At 28.1% G+C, this 26,865-nt stretch overlaps 1 protein-coding gene across 12 annotated transcripts in view; it reads left to right on the forward strand.

The window, feature by feature from the left end:
- LOC107444578 (amphiphysin) overlaps positions 1–26,865 on the forward strand; it is a 69,685-nt gene that overhangs the window by 18,949 nt on the left and 23,871 nt on the right. For 11 of the 12 annotated variants that reach the window (XM_016058745.3, XM_043041160.2, XM_043041164.2 and 8 more), the window contains exons 3-8: positions 390–444; positions 7,124–7,218; positions 9,220–9,315; positions 13,570–13,677; positions 15,513–15,598; positions 19,240–19,413. In XM_016058745.3, coding sequence (XP_015914231.1) covers positions 390–444; positions 7,124–7,218; positions 9,220–9,315; positions 13,570–13,677; positions 15,513–15,598; positions 19,240–19,413 — 614 coding nt within the window. The remainder of the gene's footprint in view (positions 1–389; positions 445–7,123; positions 7,219–9,219; positions 9,316–13,569; positions 13,678–15,512; positions 15,599–19,239; positions 19,414–26,865) is intronic. The other variant, XM_071187537.1, reaches the window with a different exon arrangement.

Here is a 26,865-nt window from a genome sequence, read left to right on the forward strand (position 1 = left end):
ATATCATTTAAAAGTGGTTCTTTAATTGCATGATTCAGAATTCGCCTTACAAAATAATATAGCATTAAAAAATCGAGTTTTTTAATAGTCAGTAAAAATACCTAGCTGTAACAGTCGATGCGAATGATAAAACCGCGTGGATGAACAATTAAATAGTCACTAATCAAGTCCGTAAAAAAGGGGTTCTTGAAGTCTGTAGTTCAATATCTGTCAGACAAGATTTTCTAATTAAACATTGAAGATCCATAGTAAAAAAAAGACTTCTGCATACTTGCAATAAAGGAATCTTGTAAACAACTAATTTCTAACTAGAACTAATAGAGCTTTCTAACTAATAGAAACTTTTGCTTGTTATTATATATATATATATATATATATGTTTTTTTTAGAATGCTGCCCTAAGATTGCAAAAGGAATTCAAAAACTACCATCAGTGCTTAAAAGGTACAAATTTTAGTTTTTATGCATTTTAAATTCATATATCTTTAAGAGCTGTGTGCAGTGCTAAAAAAATAGACAGGATACCCTTAATAACACAAGTCTATTTCGATCTAATCATATTTCAGCATATCTCAGGAGCTTTTAGCATGTTGAAAATTGTTTGCTTACATGCAATTCGCTTAAATTCAATTGTTTGCTTTTATACAATTCATTTATCTGCAGATAATTCCATGCAAAATATAACTTTTAGTAAACTTTTGTTTTTTTATTTAATAAAAGTTAAAAAATGTTGAATTGTAAGGTACATAATTTTAAAGTATGTAAATTTTGCATGGCAAAATTTAAACTAGAGCTAAATCAGTCAAATAGTTACTCATTAATCGACTCTTACAAAAGTCGAACATACTCTTTTTCTCAGGAAAAATTCAATTGATTTTGCTCAAATTTTGAATTTTATTATTTAAAATTACATTATTTAAAATCATGCAAAAGGTTGTGTACTTTTAAAATTCTAAATTTTTTCGATTATTATTAAGTAAAATAATAAAAAATGTATTATACTTAAAGTTATTTATTGCAAGGTTAAACAAATTTTATAACTGTGTCAAACATTTTTTAAATCACTTGAAAAATTCTCAAGATATAATGAACTAGGGAAAAAGTGAAATCAACATACAAACATTGAACTTTTCTGCTGACCAAACTATTGGGACCATGTTGACAGAATCCATTAAGAAATCGTTGATCGCATTAAAGTGGTTTATGTATCATTTCTCGCTATTTATACCCTGTTACTTTGTGCATTTTTCAAACTGTATTTGTTATTCATATAGTTTCGATTTACAAAACAGATTGCATATCAATTTGCAAGCCATGCGTTGTGTTACGTAATTTTCGCGATCCTCAAGGCTTTGTTCATGTACTTTGATTTGCGTGTAACATATCCTGATTTGTATACACACTGTTTTAAATTCTAGGCATAGTGAATCGTGTTCACAAAATTTAAAAAAATCATGCTTTGTGATTTAGGATCTATTTTAAATAAAATAAAATTTAGTAAATCTTAGTCTATTATCTGTCTAAATATTGTATTACAAAAGATTTTATTATGTGCAAAATACATTGCTGATATTCTGGGATAATAAAAAGATTGTGTTTTTAAAATTGAAAAATATGTTAAATACTATTTTTCAATTAATTATTTAAATAAATTTTTTTTAAATCTCCAAACTGATTTGCACCACAATGTAGCTATGAAATCGGGTGCGCAATAATCATGCTATGGGCTACACATATTAAAAAATTACCAGCAGTTTAAACCATATAAAATTGATAAATTTTATATATTCTTCAATGTAGTACAATCTGTTTGAAATGTATTTTAGCATGCTAAGTATTACTGAGAAAGTCCTTGAAAAATTTGATTATAGGTTCATGAAAGTCATTGAAAAATCCTTGGAATTTTTTTTGGAATTTGAATGGGAGAAAATGACAAAAATAATAAGAAAATCTAATGTGTATAATAGGGCTGCATAACCTTTTTGAGTGAAGGGTGACTTCCAGAGAGGGTTGAATAACAAAGGAAATATTAACATATTAAAACATGTTAACGGCAAATAACAAATTTTTATGTAAACATAGGCACCAATTTTTTTATCAGTAAACCTGGAATTTATCGGTAATATTTTCAAAATTTTTTATATAAACAATAGTGCTAATTTTTTTTATCAGTAAACCTGGAATTTATCAGTAATATTTTCAGAAAATTAAATACTTCTAATTTATAAAAATACTTTTGTTTATTAAAATTCATTCAAAAATGAAAAAACTGATCCCTTTTTTAAAATTTTTTCCCCTTTTTATCAAAAATTGATGTCTAAAAAAGATATAAAAAATGCGATAAAAGAAGTGTTATTTTTTTGTCATGTCACTTAATTCATGTCATTAATCATTTTAAAATAAATTCAAACTTTTTTTTAAAATCTCAATCTTTACAGAAAGAAAGTATGAAAGAGATAAATCAATAAATACATATTTTGATGAGTAATATAGATTCAAATTAAATATTTTAATTGAAGAAAATTTATAGGGTTTAAAGAAAAACCAAAAATTAAAATAAAACCATTATAGTACAAAGTAAGATTTAATATTTATTTGGTATTATGCTTCAGATATTATTTCTTGAATTATTAAAGGTTTCATGAATTTTAAATGGGAAACTTCTTTTTTTTGTTGAAAAAATTACCTAAGTTACAAAAGAATTACTAACAGTGAAATTTCAATTTTTCCCACTTCTCGAGTTCTTTATGTTGCAATTACTGTAATTGTATTAAGATATTGGGATTCTGCCTTGCATTGTATTAAATTATCGGAATATATGGCTCTAACTGCCGAGAAAACATTGGAAGAATAATTTGGATTGATGATGAAATATGCCATAAAATTGTATCAAAAAATGGTTGTTTAAACAGGGTTGCTACGCTACCTGGAGAAGTCAGAGAATTTGGAAGTTGTCTAAAAACTCAAGTAATTTAAAAATTTTTGAGCCAAAATCTGGAGGAGTTAGATTTGGCAATAGCCAAACTTGCGACCTTTGCGTTTACCGTAAAACACATATCCTAAGTAAGAGTATTGTTTTATCCCATTTTGCATGGAGCCAAATGGGAAAGGCTTTCAATTGGAAAGGGTTTATGGTTGCTAGGATCCATAACAGGTAGAAGGATGGATATACTTCAGATTGTCTATTCTTAATTTTTATTACATTATATTATTCTTAATAATTATTGGGATAAATAGTATTTTATTATCCCTTATAAATTATTGTTTTTTTTTGTTGTTAATTTTCCTCTATCACCAAGGTTTGATAAATGAATTAAATAAAGCACGTTATTAAAAACTCGCAGAAAGCATGGGAATTGCTGATCCACTTGGAAATTGTAACACTTAACTGTAATGTTTTGGGGTCGATCCAGGTTTTATTTTTAAGGGCAATTTTTTTAGAAAATGAAAATTGTTTTCTGAAAATTTCTTAATTGATAAAGAACATATTTTTATCAGTAACTATTTTTTTATCAGTAACTATTTTGTATTTCGATTTTGAAATATTATTTTTTGTCGCATTCAGTTTGTAATCCAATATAATTTCACATGGTTTGATAAGTTTTTTCCCGAAGTTTTAAATCGTTTTTTCGATTCTTCAGACATGGTTTTTCAATTCAATGTTAAGTTCATGATGTTTAGGGACAGTTTTTTCGGTAGTCAACCCTTTTTAAATTCTCAAATTTTTCAACTTCTGATATTTTTAATGCAATGTTATTACTATGTTCAAATTTGGGTTACTCCTCTTTGATCCGTTCAATTTGTGATTAATTCCACCGTAACTTCTCCATGTTGGATGATTAATTTTTCGTCTTTCATTCGCAATTTTTCTCCTTAACGTTTTTCAAATTCAAATATTATTTACACGCTTTTATGACCAGGGGTGTGTCCAGGCCGAATTTACTACCGTTTAGTGGTATCTTCACAAATTCAACTTTAGGAAAAATGGTAGTTTCACAAAATACTTTTTCCTAAAATTTTATTTGTATATCTTTTAAGAAACGATAAATCCATATTTGATCCTGATATTGTAATATAATTTTTAATTTTTCACAAATTATGTCTAAATGTTCAGAAAATAGATACCTTTCAGAAAGATCTAGACAGACCCCTGATGACCCGCTGATTAGGAATTTAAGCTAGACGCTTTCGATTCTTGATGCTGCTGTCAGAAAATCACCTCGTTTCCAACCGGTTTTTTTTTTTTTTGGGACCATTTTTACAAATTAGAATTTTGTGAATGGGACGTTTTTCTGGATTTGAGTGTTGTGAAAAGGCTCAGATTTATACCTGGATTGACCCTTGATATCTATTCCAAATTTTTACTTATTTTTTTAATAAATAGAGAGATATGTTAAGTTTTTTTATTCCTTTTTTTATTTCACATAATTTGTGGTTTCCTTTTTTTCCCTATATGTTTTTGTTGCCTTGCTTTTAGTTTCATAAATTTTTTTTATATCTCTTAATTATGTTTATCTCTAATTTATTGTTTATTTTATAATGGAGAGTAAAATAAATTCCCCTCTTTTTCTTAATATTCTGTTCTAGTTTACTGGATTTACTCTTTAACATATAGTTTGAGATTGAAAGACTATATAAAGCTTACTTTTTGCATAATTTTACTTTCAATTGGGTTTAATTCTTATTAATTTTAATATTTTAATTAAAAGTTTTGGAATGCTTTTGTTTTGTAAAGTCGTAAATGTTTAATGTTTTTCTCTCTGTAATGATGTTTTGATTTTTTCTTCATAATAAAGGGTCAGATCTTTTTTTTATTTGCTCTCATTTTAACAAATTTTATTCAATACGCACACTCACCAAAAAAAGGAAAAAATATTATCACTAAGAGAAAACTCCTATCCAGTTGTCATATGATTTTAATTATTATTGAATTCATAATGCTTATATATTTATTAGTTTCTTTTGTGAGCATTTATTTTTATTATTTGGAAGAAGCTCAGAAAACTTTACTTTTTATTTAATTTGCATTACATATTAATATTAGTAGCATGTAAATCTTTAATAATTTCATCTCTTTAGTATTTTAAAATATATAAATAACATTTTATTTTAATTTGCACGGCTTGAGATACATCCTTTTTTTTTCTTTAAAAATTTCACTTGTTCAATTTTTGCATCATGCAGGTGTGAAGTATAAATTAAACAGGGAATATATAATTAAATAAAAATTAATGAAGGATTTTTCATCAGAAGTGTTTGCTATTGACTTCCAAATTGCAGAATTAAAACAAAAATGTTTTTTTTTGTGTTGGCTAATTTATAAAAAATGTTAATTTTAAAAATATTTTTGTTCTCTTTTATATGACATATTTCTTTTGTTTTTACTACCATTATTTCTCTGTATTGTGGTGTTATATTTTTTATTTGAAATAAAATGTACCATATAGTGTATAAATTATTAATATTATATTTTTCTGGTTCATTGTATATTTTGGCCACAGCACTGTTAGTGCATATTGCGCTATTAGACAGGAATTTTTAGAAATATGTCGGAAGAATCTGGAAATTTCGTTCATCCATTCGAGTAGCAACCCTGTTTAAATGCTGGATTAAAAACTCACATGTCGTAATAATATCGTAGTTGGGGAAAATATGGAATCGTCAAAATCATGTGGAAAAACAATGGAGTAGTTGCAAAAAGAAAAGGAATTGCTTGTATTACTATGAAGTCAGAAAAATAAATCAGATAATGCGTGTCAATAATTAATTATTTAAAATTCGCTAGTCATTATAAAATTCAGAATTTTTAAAACCATGTGAAAAAGCATAGCAAAAATTAAATAAAAGTTTTAAAAAAAATCATTTCATTTTGCAATGAAAGTGGCTTAAATAAAGATCCAAAAAGTGCGCAATTAAAATATACGAAATATTAAATGCACAATTTGAAACTCACAAGTTGTAATATCGTATTAAATTTATCGGAGTTTCAAAATCCCTGTTGAAATTTGTAGAGAAACTGGTAAAAAAAGGGTTGTAAAATCACTTGGATATAAGATGAAATCAGCAAAAATATAGTGAAGCAAAAAGTGATTACTGAAATTCGAAATTCGCATATCTTAATGTCATATTAAAAGTATTTACTTTTTAAAAAATCATACGAAATTCCAAAGCAATTACGGCAGAAAAAGCAATAAAAAAACAGTCAAATTTTTTCCAAAATTTTTTATTAATTATTGTGTTCAGAAGCTTGCGAACCGCACATCGAAATTAGGTGTGCCGCAGTTGTAGTGAATAATGAGTCAAACAGTTTAACACGTTGAATGCCATGGGAGCCACTGGTGACCAGCACTGAGTTTGTTCGTAGAGCCACGAGGTCACTGGTGACTGGTGGTAAAGCCAAGATTGTTAGAAACACATGATTCGAGTAAATTTTTAATGCTTTAAATTTTTTTCTAATATTGTTACTAAAATGGTTTGAAGAAATTAATGCAATATATACTGAGAAAATCATTTTGGCCAGACGGGCAAGCCATGTAAAATTAGCGTGGCATTCAGCATGTTCACGTGGCTGAATTAGCCTTCCTAAAAATAAGTCTTTTTTTTAATATTATAAAACAAACTGAAATATTTTTTAAACTTAAGCATTGAGTGTAGTAATAGGCATAATTTTTTGTAGATATATGTATTTGTTAAAATGTTATTTCTTTAGATCTTGTATTTTGGTTTAAAAAATTCTAATGACTAAAATTGGAGGGAAGGGATGGAATATGTAACAGCAATTAACCGTTCCAAGAAAAAGTTAACATTTTGCTGTATTGTTGAAATATTTATTATCTTTATTATTTGATAACAAATATTGAAGCAAAAAGAGAAACAGTAAGTTAATATTAATTGATCAATTATTATAAATTTAGACTGATAATCTAATATACCTGAAAAAGTCAGGGAATTTCTTTTCTGGAATTGAGTGGGAACCTTGGTGTATTTTTTTTCACATGAGGATATGATTTGTATTAGGATTTTTTTATGGCTTTACCAATATTTATTTGTACCTTGTTTTCACTTATATCCCATCTTTTACTGATGTGCCGAATTAGGTTTTACTCTTTTTCTTTTTTTTAAGCTATGCAAGCAGCTCGTAGAAGTCTCGTTGAAACTGTTAATGAATTATATGAGCCTTGTTGGGTAGGACTTGATCAATTTTTGATTAAAACTGAGGTCAGTATATCTTAATTATCCTTATATAAGTGATAGAAACTCTTATTTAGAGTTAATATTAATCTGGTGGATGTTGTTGTTAAAATTCGTTACATACATTCATTACATTTCATTAAATAATGAAAATTTCATGTTTCTCAAATTAATTTTTTTATTCCCTAATGTTAAAGTTAAATTTAACATATAAGAGCAATGATAAATTATAATTTATTGCTTCCACTTACCCCATCATCCAACAATTTGTAGCAAAAAACATATTTTGCTCAAATAGTGCTATATAAAATTTGTCAAATGCTTTTATTAAGGGTAAGCGTCAGTTTAAGTTTTTCACATACTTTTAGGAAAATTAGACGAACTTTGCTCCAAATGAAAAAATAATTTCAACACTTTTGAAAAACACCTTAAGTTAGTTTATGACTTAAGTGTAATTGAAGCGGTCACTGTTAAAAGGTGGTATGTTACAAATCTGCACTTCCGAAAAAAACCTGTTAATTGTGGAAATATTGTTTTAATTGCTATATCATATATATTTTATTGGTAATTGTGTAATTTTCAAAAAACTATATTTTAATTTAAAACGAAAAAGACTTATAAGACTGTTATTTCTCTCATTCTTTTCACCTTGGTCTAGATAAATATATAAGAGTATAATATTAGTATATTTTGTTTTGTTTCAAGCTTTATTTTTTAAAAATGGTAATACTAACAAAAACGATTGGCCATAAACTAAATATTTAAGTCTATAAATTTTAACAGAATTAGTAAAGAATTAAAGAAAGTTAAATTTTTAAGATAAATTTTATTTAAAATAAAGCTGTTTACAAATTTCCTCAGAGTGTACATACATTACATCATCATACCTTATTTAAAATAATCACTTATGCAGGTCTCTCGTTTTTGGTTTCCTTTTTCGAACAATGTTTTCTAGATTTTGTAACTTCTCAAAATGTTCCTCAGCTCCCTCATGGTTTGCAAAAAAAATTCATATGACATTTATTGCATTGAAGGCTTCTACTTGGGTTACAGCTACAGTCTCAGGATCACTGTCATTTACCTCACTGTCTTCAACTCGTGAAACAATTTCAGAAATTCTAGCTTATTCGTTGGCTGTAACATTTTCCTAGAACTCGAGAGAGAGGGATAATTGCCTTAATTAAATAGGCTTAGTTAAATAGGCTTTTGTTAGAAAAGAGCCCACCTCTCCTCAGATAAAAATGACCTTATAAGCGATGGCGATTTTTAAAACTTGACCATATATCCGATAATCTAACAGAGAATTCCTATTCAGTAAGCCGGAACTTTGGAAAAGTGACCTTATATGCGGATGACCTTATATCGAGGTCTGAATGTGTTTATTCTATTAGAGCTTATTCCCACTTCTCGCTGTGGCTCATCAGGAATCAAAACAATTTTTTAAGTGGTAAAAAAAGTGGTAAAGAATCAAGATATTAGAATAGATTTGACAATATAAATGTTCCAAAACTAGTTAGAAATTTATACTAGGTAAGTAATCTTCAGTCATAAGACTCAGTCATTTACTCAGTGGCTGAACTCTGGAAGCAAAGCTCTTACAGAGATATATTTTTATTCGATGACTGTGAAATATGAATTAAATTGGAAATTATTATATGAAAAAGTTAACATAGTATTATTTACACATAACCGAGTCCTGTGCTGGAGCAAGAACTCTGAATATTGTACATTCCACATTTTTAAAATGTTTTTTTTTACATATCTTAAGATTTGCTCCTTTTTGTTTTCTGACCACTCTCATCCTTGTATGTAGGAATTTTAAATTATCTTCATTTATTTGAAAAAAAAATTTTGCATGAAGAAAATTAAAATTTATTAAATATTTTTACATGTAAAACTGGTTCTTATTTTCCAACTATACTAAGTTGCTGTTTAATTCATTATAACTGAAATGGTCATCTGGCATGTCTTGCCTGAATTGAGATTAATTGACTTATATGAATTTTGCAGCATAATTTCTAATTTCAGGTACTAAATAAAAATTATGATGAGTTTTGTGACAAGATAAATGATGAGTTGCTATCACCAGTAGCTACACATGTGTCTCAGTTTCCAGATTGTACAGTATGTTTCTTCCACTTATACTCTTTTTTTTTCACTTGTTCTTTTTGTAAACCTAATTAATAGCTCTTTATTTTCATTAGTTATTTAAATATTAGTTGCATATTTATTTATATTTGAAAATTATATCACCACAGAAACATTAATAGGCAAAAAAGAGTACTATAAATTGATACAAGAAATTTTTTAAATAATTATGATTAAAATCATGCTGTTGTAGCAGACGTACGTGAATCATTATTATTTTTTTTATAGATATCTTTGTATTCTAGCATATAAAATACTGCAGCCTTACATTGCTTGTACAAATGATTGATTCCCAATCAGTAAGTCTGAATGGCCTAATTGTAACTTTTTATTTCATGTTTTAGTAATTGGAACATATTGTAATGTCCTGATTGTTTTAGAACTGAAAAGTTTTCTGCACATTTTGGGAGCATTGAGTTATACCTATCTGTTTATCCGTTTATGCTTGTCGTAATGTAGTGCATGCATGATCTTATCAGCTCAGTATTGTAGATCTAGTGCAATATCGATAATTCATAGTTAGACTTGATTAGTTGTCTATTGATTAAACTCACTTTTCTCTGTTACCTAGAATTTTTTTTAAGGAAATTAAATTCCTCAAATAAAAGTGCCCACTGTTAGTGTAATATCAGAATTTATCGTCTTGCCTAATATTTGAGTTAATTTAGAGATGGCGCTGTCATCGCATTGCTTTTGGTAGTTACCTCCTTCCTAAAAGGAGCAATTAATATTCTAACTGGCAACAAACAAGGTTGTCCGGCCTAAGATCATCTGTTTATGTTTTGTTTTCCTAATTTTTAATAAATGTTTTTAAGTTTAATTTTTGTGTTTATTCAGTAAGTCTATACTCACAAACCGCTGATACTACAATTAGTGATTGATTTTTTAGCTTCATAAAACAATATGCCACATTTAAATGCATTTCAGGACATTGAATGTTTATTTTTCACATCTTAAATATATTTTTTTTTTCAGAATGGGTTTTTGATTACTCATTAAACAAAACAAAAAATTTCTGAGATTCTTGTGTATGAGTATAGCTAATCAATTTAAGGCATTTATTCTTTTGTTGAAGTGTTTTTAAATAAGTAGCCTTATTTTTTTTTGAGTTATAAAACTAGTATGTTAAAGCACAAATTTTGAAATTACACTAAACGCTTGATTGTGCGTACATGAATGTTTAATGTGTATGCAATGAATATATGTTTTATATTTAGTAAAAAATGAGCACAAACTCCATTTTATTATCATATAAATTACGTTTTTTCAACATATCTGAAATTAGCCCCATTATTTTGAGTTCTTCATTTCGGCATCGATGATCCATATAAATTTTTTGTTAAATTAATTCTCCCTGCAATGGGAAAGAATGCATTTACTTTCAGAATTATACAGTTTGGTAAAATAATAATAATTCCGCAATAAACTCAAGTATTATTATTTTTGCATGCTTCCCCTCATTCAAGATTTTGTGAAAAAAAGTTTCCAGAATTCCATTATTTAGTCATCTAGACATTTAACAATTTCTCTCACAATTATTTTCTACTCTTCATTCTGGACATGATGGCATGCTTCTACTATTATTAGTTTTATATTTGACTGTTTATAACTTTTTATTCCATAGAAAAATTCTCTCTTTTTGCATCAATTTGCTTTATTCTAGGGGGGGGGTGAATAGTCTTTTCTTTCATCAGCATGACTTCCTTTGCTGTAAAATCTTTGATTTATAAGTGAAAATATGGTTTAAAATTCAGTAATTATTTTTGTTTTGTTTAATAATGTGATTAATGAAAAAAACAAAATAAATATCTTGTAAAATACAAATTTATCTTGTACTCAAAAGGAAGGGTCTGCATATTTACCTCTCTCTGACTCTGAAATTTCTATGATGAGAGCAGTCTCAATGAATGCAGGAGTTTTAAAGCAGTTCATTGTAAAATAAACTTTTAATCTCTGCTTATTTTGTTAAAATAAATAAAATGCAACTAATTATCTACCCCATTTGTAATATATATGATACAATAAATGTAGGATATACAATGATGCAAAATACTTTTTTCTAAAAAAAAGATTATTTAATAATTCCAAACTTATGTAGACATAACAATAATAAAATATTATAGTTATAGTAACAAATAATAAATAACAAATGCATTAATACAGAACCGATAGGTCATAATTAAATAAGGCGTTTTATAAATATATATATAAAAAAAGCAAAGTATGTTATAGATATAATAATCATTGGTGATGCAAAACTTATATATCATGAATAAATTAACGAAACAATTTTCAAATAAATTGCTTCCTCGTTCGACATGTTCCTTTTTCTGTAATAATTATAAAATTATAATATTTCTCTGTAATAAAAATAAAATTAAATTTTTGTGCACATTCTTGCGTATAATGAATGCCCGTTCCACACATTAATTGTATATATGTGTATAAATACAAACATATATTGTAAGTACGTTTAGGAATGTATACGTGCGTTATATGTTTAAAGACGCGTACACAGTATAAAGTTACATATATATATATGTCGTTACTTTACATGGTCGTTGTATACACATACATTATTATTTCATAGTACATGTACGTGAATACACTATATGTACATGGATTGCACAAAATAATGGAAACACTTCAATACCAACGCATTTTTTTATACTAGTCAAAAATACTTAGAGAATCAACTCATAAAATTAGAAGTATTTAGATCATGCTATTTCACATACATATCAATGAAGTTTAAAATTTTTTGAGGTTTGAGGGACTGTCAATAAATTGCAAATTGAAGAAAATGTTTTTGAACATCCTATGCCAAAAAAATTTTGTCATAAATTTGTAACTGATAACTATTATTTTTGTTATTATTATGCAATATTTGCGCAGAATTTCGTTAACTTAGCTTGATGATTTAACGACTTTGTGCTTTATTATTCTGGTTAATAAATATAATAATTAAGGAATTATTGATAAAAAAATATTTAAAATGAATAAATTTACAGTTAAGATAAAGACATAATTTTTTATTCTCCAATGAACCGAATAATGAACTACTTTTAGACCAGCAAATTTCAATGAATACCGAATAGAAATATAATATTCTGGGAGTCCAGCCCCCAATTAACCTTTTCCAGGGGGCTGTGACAGCAGTTGTCACATCTGATTTTGGGTCCCACTGGTGGGCATGTGACGCTTTCAGCGCAAGAATAGGGGAAGGAATCTCCTCCGCAGTTAAGACAGAGGAGCAAGTTACAGGGGGATGAGTTTTATTGTTTTAGGTCTCACCTTTTTAAGTTAAGGGGAGAAAAGTTTCTTTACATTTCTCACCTACCTTTAAACATCTGTTCCAAGTTTGTGTACTATTTTGTGTTCTCCCGTTTTCTTATTTCTTTTTTAGTTAGTTTCAATGTACAAATTTCTTTTTCTAGTTGTCAGTTTTTTTTTTGAACAAATTAATTTCTTTATTACACATATAATTTAACGAATATTTTCAATTGTATATAAAAATTATGGAATAATCAGAATCGAAAAGCACTCTTTTAAGTAAATTAAATCAAATTGAAATAAAATATCAAAGCAATTTTTTTTACCTAAACTCAAATAAATAAATTAAAAAGATGCATAGCGAAGATAAAAAGCTTTTATAATACAAAGTGACATATTTGTCATAAGTCAATCACATTTTTAAAGCAAATCTATTCTACAGAGAATTCGAAAAATTTTAGTATTTGCAGCCTTCACTTCATTAAAGAGTTCTCTGCCAATTCTACAATATATATAACTTGGTATCTATTTTCTGAGACTCTGTGATCAGTTTTTTTTTTTTTTTTTAAAGCAAGATGCAATTATCAGAAAGGGCAGTTTTGACAAGTACAAGGGCACTTTTATAGGATTATTTGTAACAAAATAACTACTTTCTGAACATAATAGAGCTCCGGAAAATCTGGTTACTTGGAATTTGACTAAACGAAAAATTAATCAGATACTTGGAAAATTTATATATATATTTTTTTTTAAATCTCTATTAAAACTTTACTTGCTATAATTCATCTAAACAAAACTTTTGGTAAATATTGTTAATGAATTTATATGTGTGTATATGTTTACCCATTTGTATTTGTTACAACTTACCTATCTAGAATCATGGTTCATTGAGGAAAGAGTGTGTGCAAAATACTGTTGGAGTGCTTAATTTTCTTTATTATTTTAAATTAATTTCAGAACAAAATTTCTAAGCGGAATCGAAAGCTGCTTGACTATGATAATTGCAGACATAATTTACAAAATCTTGAAACCATGAAGAGACGTGAGGAGTCAAAAATTTCAAAGGTAACTTAAGATTTTAATGCTTCTTACTAAAAATTTCTATTTGATTATTTTATTACTATCTTCTTAAACCTAAATCTTATTATAATACAGTGCAACCTCGAAAATCCCGACTGCTGGGGGGTTTGGAAGGTCCGGATTTTCGAAATTTCCAGATTTTAGATACCTTACTTAATTTGATAGAATTATCAAAGTTTCGAATTCGCCAGGCAGATTTCGCGATTAAACGCGCATGTGTAGGCCTCCGACGTCTATAGACTTTCCCCTTCAGGAGGAGGGGATTCCCCTTTATATTCTTTGTTATTTATACAGAGCTGATAAGAATGACTGGAATTTCCTTATCAGCTATGAAGTTTCATTCACTCTCCACCCCTACCTCTTCATCTACTGCTTCATTATTAAAGAAGAGTTGTGGTTTTGTGCTCTTGCATTAAAATTTTTATTTTAAGACAGTTTTGTTTTTTTTTGTGAAAATTTTTTCTTAGGAACTGGACGTATGAGTCCGGATTTGAGAAATTTCCGGATTTCAGAAGTCCAGATTTTCGAGGTCTGTTTACTGGAGATGAATATTTTCCAGATTTTTTTTAGCAATTAAAAGAAACAAAACCTCTATCTTTTTTTTTTCACTTAAGATTTGTTTAAAAAAAAGTGTTAGTAAAAAATTTATTTTTATTATTTCTTGCAGCTTTTTCTATAGCTATACATATATTCTGCTTCAATAAACACACTAAAAAAATGTTGGATAGCAAGAGAAGTTAAAATAATAACAATCTTTGAAAAGCATAAACTATGAATATTAACGAAATTAAATATTAATAGTGTTTGTAAAGAACACCAGCAGATATATATGCTTTATTTGCCTTTAAATTATAGATGGTTGCATTGCATTAAAAAATCTGCTCAATTCTGTTCCTTGTTTTATATTATTATTATTTTTTAAATATGATTAATTTACTTTTGGAATTTGAAACTTGTTTTTTAATGTTATTTTTAACTGATTATCTGCCCTGCTAATTTTCCAATATCAAATGGGGGGGGGGGAGAAAGAGAAGCATGACTTATTTCAGGAATGGGAAAGTTCAAATAATCACCCGATGACTTTTTTAACATTTTTTTTTATATATTTTACTGTACAAAACATTCTTTAGCTAACTGAAAGTCATTCAATCTATAAGAAGAAAAGATTGTATTGAGTTATCCTCTATTTGTTATATTTTATTGAACATTTCTTATTTTGATGTTTATTTACTTTTATTATCTGGAAGAATCTATTTTCCGGACTTCTCTCAATCCGGAAGTCTCAATGATTCCAGATAAGGGACTTTCCACCTGTCAGTAAATGAGTTGCTATAATTTCAATATTTTAAAGAAGAAGTTTTAAGAATTTAAAAAAGCCTTTAAAAAAAATTGTGAATCGAAATATTGGAATTGCAACCTAACTGAAGCAACTACCAAACTTCTAACGCGATTTTTAGTTTCTTAAAATTTTACAGAATCTTGAATTTTCACACACATTGGATATTTTTTATCTTGTGGGACATCACTATTACAGGGTGGCTACCCACCTGGAATTATCAGGGAATTATGCTGGAAAAAACCTTATTGATCTGTAATAATGTTAGGTGTGGCATTAAATTAAAAGATATAAAATACAAATACCCCACCCTAAAGTTTTATTAATTTTTGTAAAAATATGAACATATTTTAAGCATAAAAAAGGAAGGTGACCCATCTGACTAAAAATTTGTTTTTTCAGACAATGTTAGTTGAAATTCAGCTATTTTAAGAAAAAATATGTACATGTCTTAGAAATCAATTTATCATTGATTTTTTTTCAGGCTAAAGAACAACTTGAAGATGCACGTAATCTTTTTGAAGTCATAAATACTGAATTACATAGTGAGCTCCCTGCAATTTATGATAGGTGAGCATACATCTAATAGTAATCAAATGTTCGAGAAAAAAAATCTTTATTCCTTTCTCTCTTGAAGCAAATTTAATCCAGGTTGGAAAAATTTTAATAGATGTTAATGTAATATTAATAGCTTTTTGTTTTAAAGGTTAACAGGTATAAAAATTATTACTTAAATATCACAATCACAATTAAATATCACAGCCTACTTAAATATCAAATTAGTATTAATATAATCAATGAAATTCAGATTCCGAGTATAATGAACGCATTTTATTTTCAGTTAGAAGCTATGTCATTTACTTTAATTTATATGTCATAATAACTTAAAATATTACACTTTTTGTAGTGACGTAGTGCAATTTTCGGTTTTTTGTTGACCAGGAATGAAAGCAGAAGTTATGATGGTGAAACACAAAAAACGAATTTATAATGTTGTACTAGGTAGTTGTGCAAGAACTTTATGTTAAGAGGATGCTTATAGATATCAATGTGAATGAAGACTCCAACTTACCAGACTAGAGAGGCACTAATTTAAAGATAGAGTACACAGCAATTACCTGTCTAGATTTTCATGACCCAGTTATTGCCCATACCGGGCAAAAGAATTTTATTTCCCAGGACAGAGCACAGCTAGTTTTACCGGGTATTACTCATTTCTGTTCGACACCATATTTATAGAAACTTAAAAAACTTCAAAAAATAATTGTTGTCTCGGAAATCTCATTAGTTTCTTAATATTTAAGTAATGTTACTGGTTTAAGAACAACATATTTTAATCTTGTGCACAATTTTAATTCAGTAAAACCTTAGTGAAGTGAACACCTTTAGAACAAATGAAATATGTTTGTAAAAAATAGATGTTCTATTTGAAGAAGACCATGCTAATTCTGAAATCTAATGCTTAAAACTATTTTAACTAAATGTGAAAACTAAATAAAAACAAAATTAGAAATTGATGATCACAATGATAATCATTTAAAATCATAATGAATAAAATTCTAAGGTAGTTTTAAAACAAAATTTGATGTGTATTACTCACTAAATTTGCTTCCAGCAAATGAGTAATAATATATTTTTATTTATAAAAATTATTAATTGCATAATCGTAATTTTGCAGCGCAACGCTGCCCTATTCTATACGCCCGCAAGAATCTGCTGGCAAAAAAAAGCTTTTCACCGGATACGCCGCACCAAATTTTATCATACTAACGCAGGTATTGATTAGAGACTTAAAACATGCTCTGAATACGCATATGTATATAATTTAAATAGTTAAATAAAAACTAACAATTTCTTACTCAAGCTCAATTATAAGCTGAGGAAGATGATTGACGATGACAGACTTAAAACATGCTCTGAATACGCATATGTATATAATTTAAATAGTTAAATAAAAACTAACAATTTCTTACTCAAGCTCAATTATAAGCTGAGGAAGATGATTGAAATCAGACACAAATGTGAGCAATGAAAAGAAAAAAAAACAGCAATAAAAATCGCTCTCCCAAGCATTTAAAACAAATTTCTATATTTAGCATTTACCTTTTTCCTTTCATAAATCAGGTTTCTTTTTTTAAACTTACTCAGCCTAGGACAATCTTTCTTTTATCCCTGTCTAAAATTCTCACACACTGCTTTTTCCCCTCTTCACTGACCGTCAGTTGAAAGTTTGAAATTCTTCTTGAACATTTTAATTGTAAGATTATTCAAGGTTATCCCAAGCTCATCAGCATCCTTTATTCATCTAACATTCACATGTTTTTAACAACCAGCTGAAGAAAAAAGGGGAGTGGAGAGGCATCAATGACAAGTGGAGAGACATATTTCCTGGAAAAAATGGGGGGGGGGAGCATTTGTTTTACAGCTGACCTATCACTGGCCCCACCCTGACTTTCTTCATTCTTTTCTGATTTATGCTTCTCCACTCCATGCCAGTTTCCTACTCTTAACAGCTGTTCATATGGCAGAAGGGAAAGAGAGACTTTGTTCTCTTGTATATAGTCATTTGATATTACAATTCATTTAAATTGATATTACAATGTTATATTTTTGATTAATGTAGTGTTGTTATGACTCTCGAATTTCAGGTTTCAGGAACGACAATTTGTTAATGATTTATCAAAAATTGCTTTTAACACGCTTGGTTCTATCGTGATTCCACTTTTTTTCCCCCCTGAGAGTTTTTCAACCATTTTTATTTTTTTCAATTCTATTTTTATACAATGATACTACGTATGCATATTTCAAATTTAACCTCTTTAAGACAATGATCACATGTGTCCAGTTTCGCACATATTTCTAATTTTGATACTTTTAATACGGTATTGTAATTTTTTATTGCATCAATCACTTTTTGCCACATTCGTTTTGTGCCATTCCTATTGTAAAAGTGCCCTTCTTTTGCAATAATAGTTATTTAACATTTTTTCAGCTCTTCACACCGTGTTTAAAAACACATTTTTTTACTCCTGAAGAGAAGCACATCTTAATAAATGTGTATTGTTGACATTTCATAATAGCAACAATATTTTGGTTGTATACTTTCACTGCTTCTTTAATATAATATTAACATGCAACTTTTTCTTTAGTTAGGAAAAATTAGAAAATATTTATTTAATTTTTTTTTGAAAAAAATTCAACAACAGTAAATTAAAACAAATGTTTCTAAACCAATTTTTTTCCTTTGAGTTGTATATTTTTAAGCTTATAAGTATGTTGCCTGAATATTAACCCTATTTTGAATTAAGTCACTATTTATCACTTTTTAAAAACTTTTAGTCTCTCTCTTTTCACTACTTTTTTTTACAATGACCTGCACTGAGCCCTGAACCTGGATAGAGAATTTGTTACAAACAGGAATTACAATTAAAATACAATGAACCTAACATGGTTAAAATGATCAAGGTTTCTCAAATAAGGAGGCTAGGACATGTGTATCGATGAAAGTCCTATTAAAAAAATAACCTTCCAAACACTAGAGGGTAAAAGAAAAAGAGGAAGACCTAGAACAAAATGGTTAGATAAAATAGCAAAATATTTTGAGGTCTTGGGAGTTAATAGATGGAGAAATAGTATCCAATAGATCAAGATGCGGTAAACTGACTGGTTCCTGGCCGGTAACAGACTGCAGTGTCTAAGTAGAAGATTGAAATACAACATTATGAAAAGGATCTTCATTAATTTACAGTAACGTCACTTGTGGTCAAAACGAGGCACTGAAGAGCTATTTCAGAGCAAAAAAATTTTCATACCTTCGGATGAATGAATCAGAGAGGAACAAATGGAATAAATATTACTATGTTTTTTCTTTGCGTTCTTGTTGCTCTATGTGATTTATATGTTACAATGTTTGTCTTAATTTCTAATCTATGTTTTTTCTTTGCGTTCTTGTTGCTCTATGTGATTTATATGTTACAATGTTTGTCTTAATTTCTAATCTTTTTTGTGCTGTATACACGAAATGTACATAAAAAACACTCTGAATTGAGCACCATTTTTAACATTAAAAAAAAGTTTTTCACAATGACTGTGCTTGGAAAAAGGATATGTGAAACTATAAAAAGTTAAATTCTTATTTTTATTGTTAATATTCGCATTTTTTGTTTACAGTTATGTGTTATTATTTGACTTTCTTTTGTTAATTATTCTAGCCGAGTATCATTTTTTGTGTCTCATTTGCGGTGCCTGTTTATAACTGAAGCTCAGTTTCATAACAAAGATTCAACCCTCTTGGAAGAAATAAGTGGTATCTTAGAATCCTTAGAAGAAACTTATAAAAAGAATCCTTTACCTTCATTTAATGAGAAGTCAAAAAATTCTGACGAGTAAGTACTGTGGATTAACTGAAATTCTAATGATTCATGCTTTTTATAAGCTTTGAATTAATAATATTTAATTATTAACTGCAATATGAATGTACTTTTTTGAACTTCAAGTATATTTAAACTATTAAAAAATGTATTTTAATTACCAGTTGCAGACGTGCCAACTCGCCGGCTTTTGACCGGAGACCCCAGGTTTTTAGAAGTTATTTCCTACTCCCGGGTTTTCTCGAAATTCTCCGGTTTTTTCACTTATTTTAATGCTGAACGAAGTTTTCATCCATATCTGTCTCAATTGCGTCAGAGCTGGGCCTGAGTGGTGACGTTTATCGTATGTTTTGGCCAATCAAGAGCGCTATTTCGTTTTTCCTTTCTGAGTCTGCTATTAGTAGAATAAGTGCAATATGAATTAGTCAGACTTCTCTTTGTAAATACTGCTTTGTGATTGACTGCTTTTGGAAGCAAGAACGTTTACTGTATGTGCTGAGAAATTATTTTTGGACCGTTAAGAAATTCTCATTGGTAAACCTAGTGAAATTCTTTCTAGAGAAGAAAGAATCTTCATGTTTTTGTCATCAAACCTGAACAAAGCCTTTGTTTATTTTCTTGCTGTATATAATTCATTTATTTGAAGACCTAAATTTGCACTTGCAGAGTAACATTCCCAAAATTCATTTCATGCGGCAGTTACTGAATAACCTTTTCTTGGATGTTTTGTCTAAATTTATGCTACCCAATATAGTAAAAAATCAATCCAAAAGCTTTTTTATGGATGTCAACTTTTATCTTCGAGAAAACCGGAAAGATGATTGCGACCTAGTAATTGGACATTCCACTTTAACTATTGTTCAGACTTTGAGAGGAAAAGAAAGATTCTATTTACTATGATGTAAGAAAATATTTTGTGAGGATTTGTGACTACATGCGACAAAAATTTCATTATAATGATGAGGTCGTTATTCTTGCAAAAGTTGCAAGTCTAGAGAAAGTGGAAACTACGCCTTTTTCCAGCATTAGATTTTTTATTGATAGATTACCTCAGTTGTTGCAAATCTTACACCCATATTCACCATTGACCCTAACCCTCGGTCAGAGTTCAAAACAGGTTTTATGAGAGCAACTCTAGGTTAGAGTCCAAAATTTCATTTCACCGTGTACATAACTGCTAGTTACTCTAACCCAGAGTTAAGTAACTTTAACCTGAAGATATTCCCGGTTAGAGTAATAAAGATTGCTGCTGCAATAATTCAAATAAATAGTATAAGTAAGAAGATTCTAAATAATTTAACTAACTTATATTAATTTTTTTACAGGAAAAAAAAACAATCGATACTTGAAAGAAATATAAATTTAAAAAAGAATATAATTCATTAAATGTTTTTAGATTTTGATAATATCTATTAAGATGATAGATCTTGCCCAAAAATAAAAATAGTTTAGAGATGAACTGGTAAAATAATGTGCAATATTGAGATATGAAGATAACGAAGAGAATTTAAAAAAATTTTCATCCGTAAAATAAAGCTTTTAATTAAATTAAAAACATATACATTATTTTAAATATATATTAGAAATTATACTGAAATAAATATTATGTAATCTATGCAAATTTTGATCCGAGGTAACATTTAAACTACACAATAATCTGCATCAAATAACTTTGCAAATCAGGAAATTTAGAATTTTATAACCATAAAATAATCTACTGGATCATCAAAAAATAGGATCATTTGGAAGAGATTCATTGCTTAAAACTGTATGAAATTAAAATGCCCGTCTTTAGTTATAATTTTTAATATATAGCCTGACTACTTTATGACATGGGGCATTTATACAACTGATATATTTCCATTTACAATTATCTAAATAATTAAATTTTTAAAGGCAAGATTTTTTTAAATTCTAAAAGTTTTGGAATATTTGTTCCGATTATGACATTTTCCTTTTAAAATTTTTTATCTTATTCACCATATCACCGACAGTGATTCTCTCTTATCATCGGCAGATGGCAGCACAATAATAGTCATTTATAACTTCTCAATAATATGAATGTGTTGATTTATGCTTATCTGAGCTAAGAAGTTTATTTTATACAATTTCATTTAATATTTTAAAAAAAAAAATTCTTCTCAATGGTTTAAGTTATCGATTTTAGTTTTCCACGTAAATGTTATTTAACATGTTTAGTTAGATGATTTCCCCCGCCATCAAAAGTGTGCCCAGAAGTGCAAGTAATTCCCATTATGCATTAAAATACTTCAAATACGCCAACAATCGTCAAGGGAACACAGATTATAATACACATGTATGTATGCAAAATTATTCAAACTTTAGATACATATGAACAAAAATCATTTTCATTTCTAATAACTGAAGGAGAAAATTAAAAAAACTCTGAGAATCGAATTACACAGTTTTTACTTGATGCAGGCATTTGATCAGTCCTAATTAAAATCCTTACTTCTCCAAAGCTCATGAATAATGAGGAAGAGAATTCATATTTTAAATAGTGAATATATAGAATTTCTTCGTTTACTAAAAAGGGACCCAAAAATTGTAAAATCCTGACTCCTAAAACCTGAAGTTTCCAAAATATAGTGGTAGAGTTCAAAGTAGAATTACTAATTTATTACTAATTTATACTAATTTATAGCATCGTATTAAAAATACTTGATTTGGAAACACATGGTGGAAAGGGTTGACATAAACTTCAACAAAAAATAATGATAACAGCAATAAAGCATGAGGATTTACTATAAAATCGATGCAAATAGTGCTATTCCAATTTATTATTATTATGTTTTTGGGAAACCTCAAAATTCCAGAGATTTGGAACAATGTTTTCTGGGTTGAAACAACCATGGAAAGAAGAGAAAAAATGGCAATGCGGAAAAGAAAACAAAACCTGTATCGGGGGTCAATCTAGGAAGAAATATTGTCCATTTATGAACCTTTTCACAAAATCCTGATTTTTCCAAAAATGGATCCTTTCACAAAATTTTGAACTACTTCAGCGAACCTTCCACAAGAATCTATAATGGTGTGTTAATTACAAAAATGCATTATTCTACAAATCTTAAGTAATTTTCATCAACATAAAAACGTATATTTTTGTGAATTATGGCAAAAATAGTCTTCTATTGAGAAGTGTAAGAAAAGAGATGGCATTAGTTCATACTCGGCAGAAAAAAAAAAGACCAAATGCAAGACTAGATAATATAGTTTCACTTTGGGCAAGGATACATCGGAATTGAAATTCTAACATTTAGAGGGCACTTTCTTAAAATTTACTTGAATGATTGTGTTTATATGAAATACACAAATTACCGTCGAAATAAATTACCGTAATTTATCACCATTGTACATGCCCCACTGGATTTTACTATACTAACGCAGGTATTGATTACAGACTTAACACTTCCTCTAAATATGCATATGTATATAATTTAAATAGTTAAATAAAAATCAATAATAAAGTTATTGAATATTCTAAAAATAGAAAATTCTAGTACAGTCAACCCCGCCTAAAGGAATCTATGCTCAGCCAAATCTATGCTATTAAGCGGGTTATTTGATTAGAAGGGGAGTGCAATAGTCAATCTTAAATATTGAATTTTTGCGAAATTTTACTTTTTCATGGTATTTAATGCATAGTAATGCGCTTTGATTAAATAAATTCAGTTTTATGATTAATAAATAATTATAATTAAAACTTTCTGCTTTAGTATCATAAAAAAATGTCATTTAAAGTTACATAAAAATAAATCAATCTTAGTGAAAAGTATAATGTAGGAACTGAAATATTATTTGATTCTATCCAAAAAATTCTATAATTGCTTTGAGAATCTTTAAGATATGTTGCAAATTTTTAAAGGAACATTGACCGAAGAGTCTTATATCCTAAATATCCAATAGCCTGTGTTTTTCTAAATATAGAAGAATTTATTGCAAAAAGAACATTTGGTTAAGTCAGACTTTGGCACTGAAGCTGAAACAAATAACATTGATAATGAATGTATCTTGAAAACTGATTTTGAGATGAGTCCTCTTGAGGCATTGGTAGTTGCAGAAACAATTCGTTCCATTAGTAATCTTGAAAACTGATTTTGAGATAAGTCCTCTTGAGGCATTGGTATTTGCAGAAACAATTCGTTCCATTAGTAATCAAAGTCAGAAAATGGTAAGTACTGCTGAAGACCCACTAGATATAAGTGAATGATAGATGGATTTTCCTCAAACTACAAAACACCTTTTTCCCAGTAATTATCCAGTGAGAAATTCTAGAAATAGTACTGGAAAATCAGAAGAAATTTCGAATATTCATTTACATTAGCCAAATATAGGAATAAAAAAGGATGATCAAATCAAAATAAGAAGAAATAAATAACCTTTTGCATTAACTTCAGAAAAAGGACTAAAATTTAAAGAGACTGAAAGAGCTGGAAAAAAAAAGTTAAAGCAAGAAAGTATGATGAAGAGAAAAAAAAATACTTAAAAAGATTTAAAAAAAAAAAAAAAAAAGCTTCCAAAAATATGGAGAAAAAGATTAAACAAAATTATAAAAGAATAGTAATAAAACATCATCGGATTACACAATGATAAACATTCATGATTTAGACTCGACTATTAAAGCGTGAGAATGAAAATTAAAAACATTTTTTTATTCTGTATTCAACCCCATTTTACTTTCGATTTCATGGCTAAGAAAAAAAGTGAAATTTTCCACGTTAACTGTGGTTAGATGTCATAATTGCAAGAAAAAATCCTTGTTTTTAGACATTTGTATGGCCTATGAATTCTTAAAGAGCTTCAAAAATTCTCAAAATTAATTCACTGGAAAATTTAGTGTTCATTCACTGGTAGGAACTGTTCCTTCACTTGGTTATCTTACTACTTATTATTTGAATCATGAAAAGCTTAAATCAATATTATGTAAGTTCTCTAAATTTTCTTCTACATGATTTTTCATTTAATAACAAATATGTTAGCACTGTCATTTAGCTAAAATTAAAAATTTTGAAATTTTTATGATTTTTTTAAAGGCAAGCTAAGCTTAAGTGTTCCTTCACTGGTTAGTTTACCCTACTGCTTTTTTTTTCTTAATTTTTATTCAACTTTTGGTTGCTTTAAAATTAATTCTTGTTTTTTGCCAGATTGTTTAGTGATATTATGTTAAGTTAATTTCTAATAACAGTTTTGGCTGGAAATTATTTTATGTATAGCTCATCATAAAAGTAAATTTGCTGTTTACTAATAATCTCAAAATTGTTAAGTTACATACAGTTTTCAATATGTTTTTCATAAATTTTAAATATTTTTTTTACAAAACTTTACCTGATAATGTGATATTTCAGGATTACTTTATAATAAAAGAGTACCATTTTCAGTTTTTAAACTGTCAATTTGCGATGAAGATAAAATATCAAATCATAACGATAGTAGAGAATGGTACTGAAATATTACAAGTAATTATCTATAAATGATAAAAACATAAATAATTTATCAGTATTTCTTAATTAAGGTACCTTATAAATTTTTTGGCCATAAGAATGTGTTGATACCTTGGAAAGGTCGTTCTAGACCCTTTTATTTATGTGTTTTACTGAGAACTGATAAAAGACATATTGGTTTGAAAATTATAAATCTTCTCATGCATATTGTATTTTTATTCTATAAAAATCTTCATAAAAATATTTATTGTAATGAATTTTAAAAAAATATTAAGTTAAGCCTAATGAGAGAAAAAAAGTGAATGATTTGAGGTGCTTAGATATTGGTATAAACTGTTTTACTTGAAATAAGACATAATTTAATATGCATGACTCTAATTCAACCGGTTCTTTCACTGAACTCTTCAATTCTCATTGATGAGGTCATCATTGACATATAATCAGCTTGTTTATTGCCAGTTCCTTCTCCATTCAGTTTCAGCCTGCCCTTTAAAATTGGTATCAACGTTAAGTGGGAACCTGATTGGTGAGTTTTTTACCAGTTAATATATTGCATCAATCAGGTTCTCAGTTGCATCTGTGAATTTTTCGCAAGCAGTGAAAGCTGTCCCTTTAGTTTTTCAGAAGTTACATGAGGAATTTTTATATTATTTTATTAGATATATTGCACATTACGTTAGAGTTTTATTATATTTAAAAAAATTATAAACTTCTTAAAATTTTGATTATTTAAACTTTCCGAACAGTTGTGCTTTTAACTGTGCAACATTTAAATTGTTGCTTTAACCTACACATTGTTACAATGTATGCAATTCAAAATATTTCCTCTGCTTAGGACATACTTCACTTAATTGTGATTGCTTGAAATTAAGTGTGAAATATAAATAAAAGAATTTATGTATGTTTTAATAGTTGTAAGGTTTGACTAAATAAAATAAGATTTCAAGCTATTTATACATTTCAACTTTATTTTACTGTCTAAAAAATAAGAAAATAGTTTTATCTACTTAAAACATACCATATTTTTTGGGGAAAGTGCCGCGGCTCTACAGGTGAGAAAAAGTTGTTTTTTCCCAACAAGCGGCGCTTTCGCCGAAAAAATTTTTAGTAGCATAAAAATTTATCAAGGAAAATTATTTAAGATTACTTAAAAAATATTCAATAAAGAAGTCAACGAAACATTAGGCTGTATCGCATTCTGCTGCAGAATAATCGCCAATTCTTAGCAAACTTTCGGCAGTGGCCTGCAAGAAAATAAATAATCAAAGTAATAATTTAAAAAAACGTTGCAGTAAGAGACCAATTTAAAAGGTATGCATCTTGTATCCACCCCAGCTTAAAGAGAGATCACAAGCTAGAAATCCACTTAGCGCCTTAGCAATTCTAATTGGAGCCAACAGGTAAGGAAGTAATAGGACTGCAAATCCGGCACTCACGGGACCAACGAAATTCTGTATTTTGAAATTTGCCGAACTTCTGATCTCCTTCGGAAATTCCATTGTGGCGATCATATATTACTATAATCAATTATACTGTTAATTTCGGAAAAACCAATAAATGTAGTTTTAAGTTTCGATTGTAGATTATGATGGGGTGAATTTATAACTGGCCCATCTTAATAAAATTTTTTTATTAAAATAATCCGAATCCTCCGAAGAAGTAATCGTCTCGTTTTTTTTCTTTTAGATAATATTATGTTTTAACAAAAAACGATCACCTCACAAAAAAAGAAGAAAAAACAAGGAACTACAAAAAAAGTAATTAATGCTAAGAAACTAACAATGAATAACTACAAAAAGCAGGCTAACAACTAAAAACGATTAAAAAAAACCAATCAAACAACTAATAACGAGAAAAAAACTAGCAGTTAATAACTAATAAAAAACGCCACAAAATAATAAATAAATATAATTAAAAAAAAACGCAAAAAGGATAGAATTCATTTTATACCCCATGTGGTAGTTTCAATGTTAACTAGGTGTGGCTAACAATTTCTTAAAAAAAA

The sequence above is a fragment of the Parasteatoda tepidariorum genome, chromosome X1 (assembly GCF_043381705.1).
Source record: "Parasteatoda tepidariorum isolate YZ-2023 chromosome X1, CAS_Ptep_4.0, whole genome shotgun sequence".
Classification (NCBI taxonomy): Eukaryota; Metazoa; Arthropoda; class Arachnida; order Araneae; family Theridiidae; genus Parasteatoda; species Parasteatoda tepidariorum.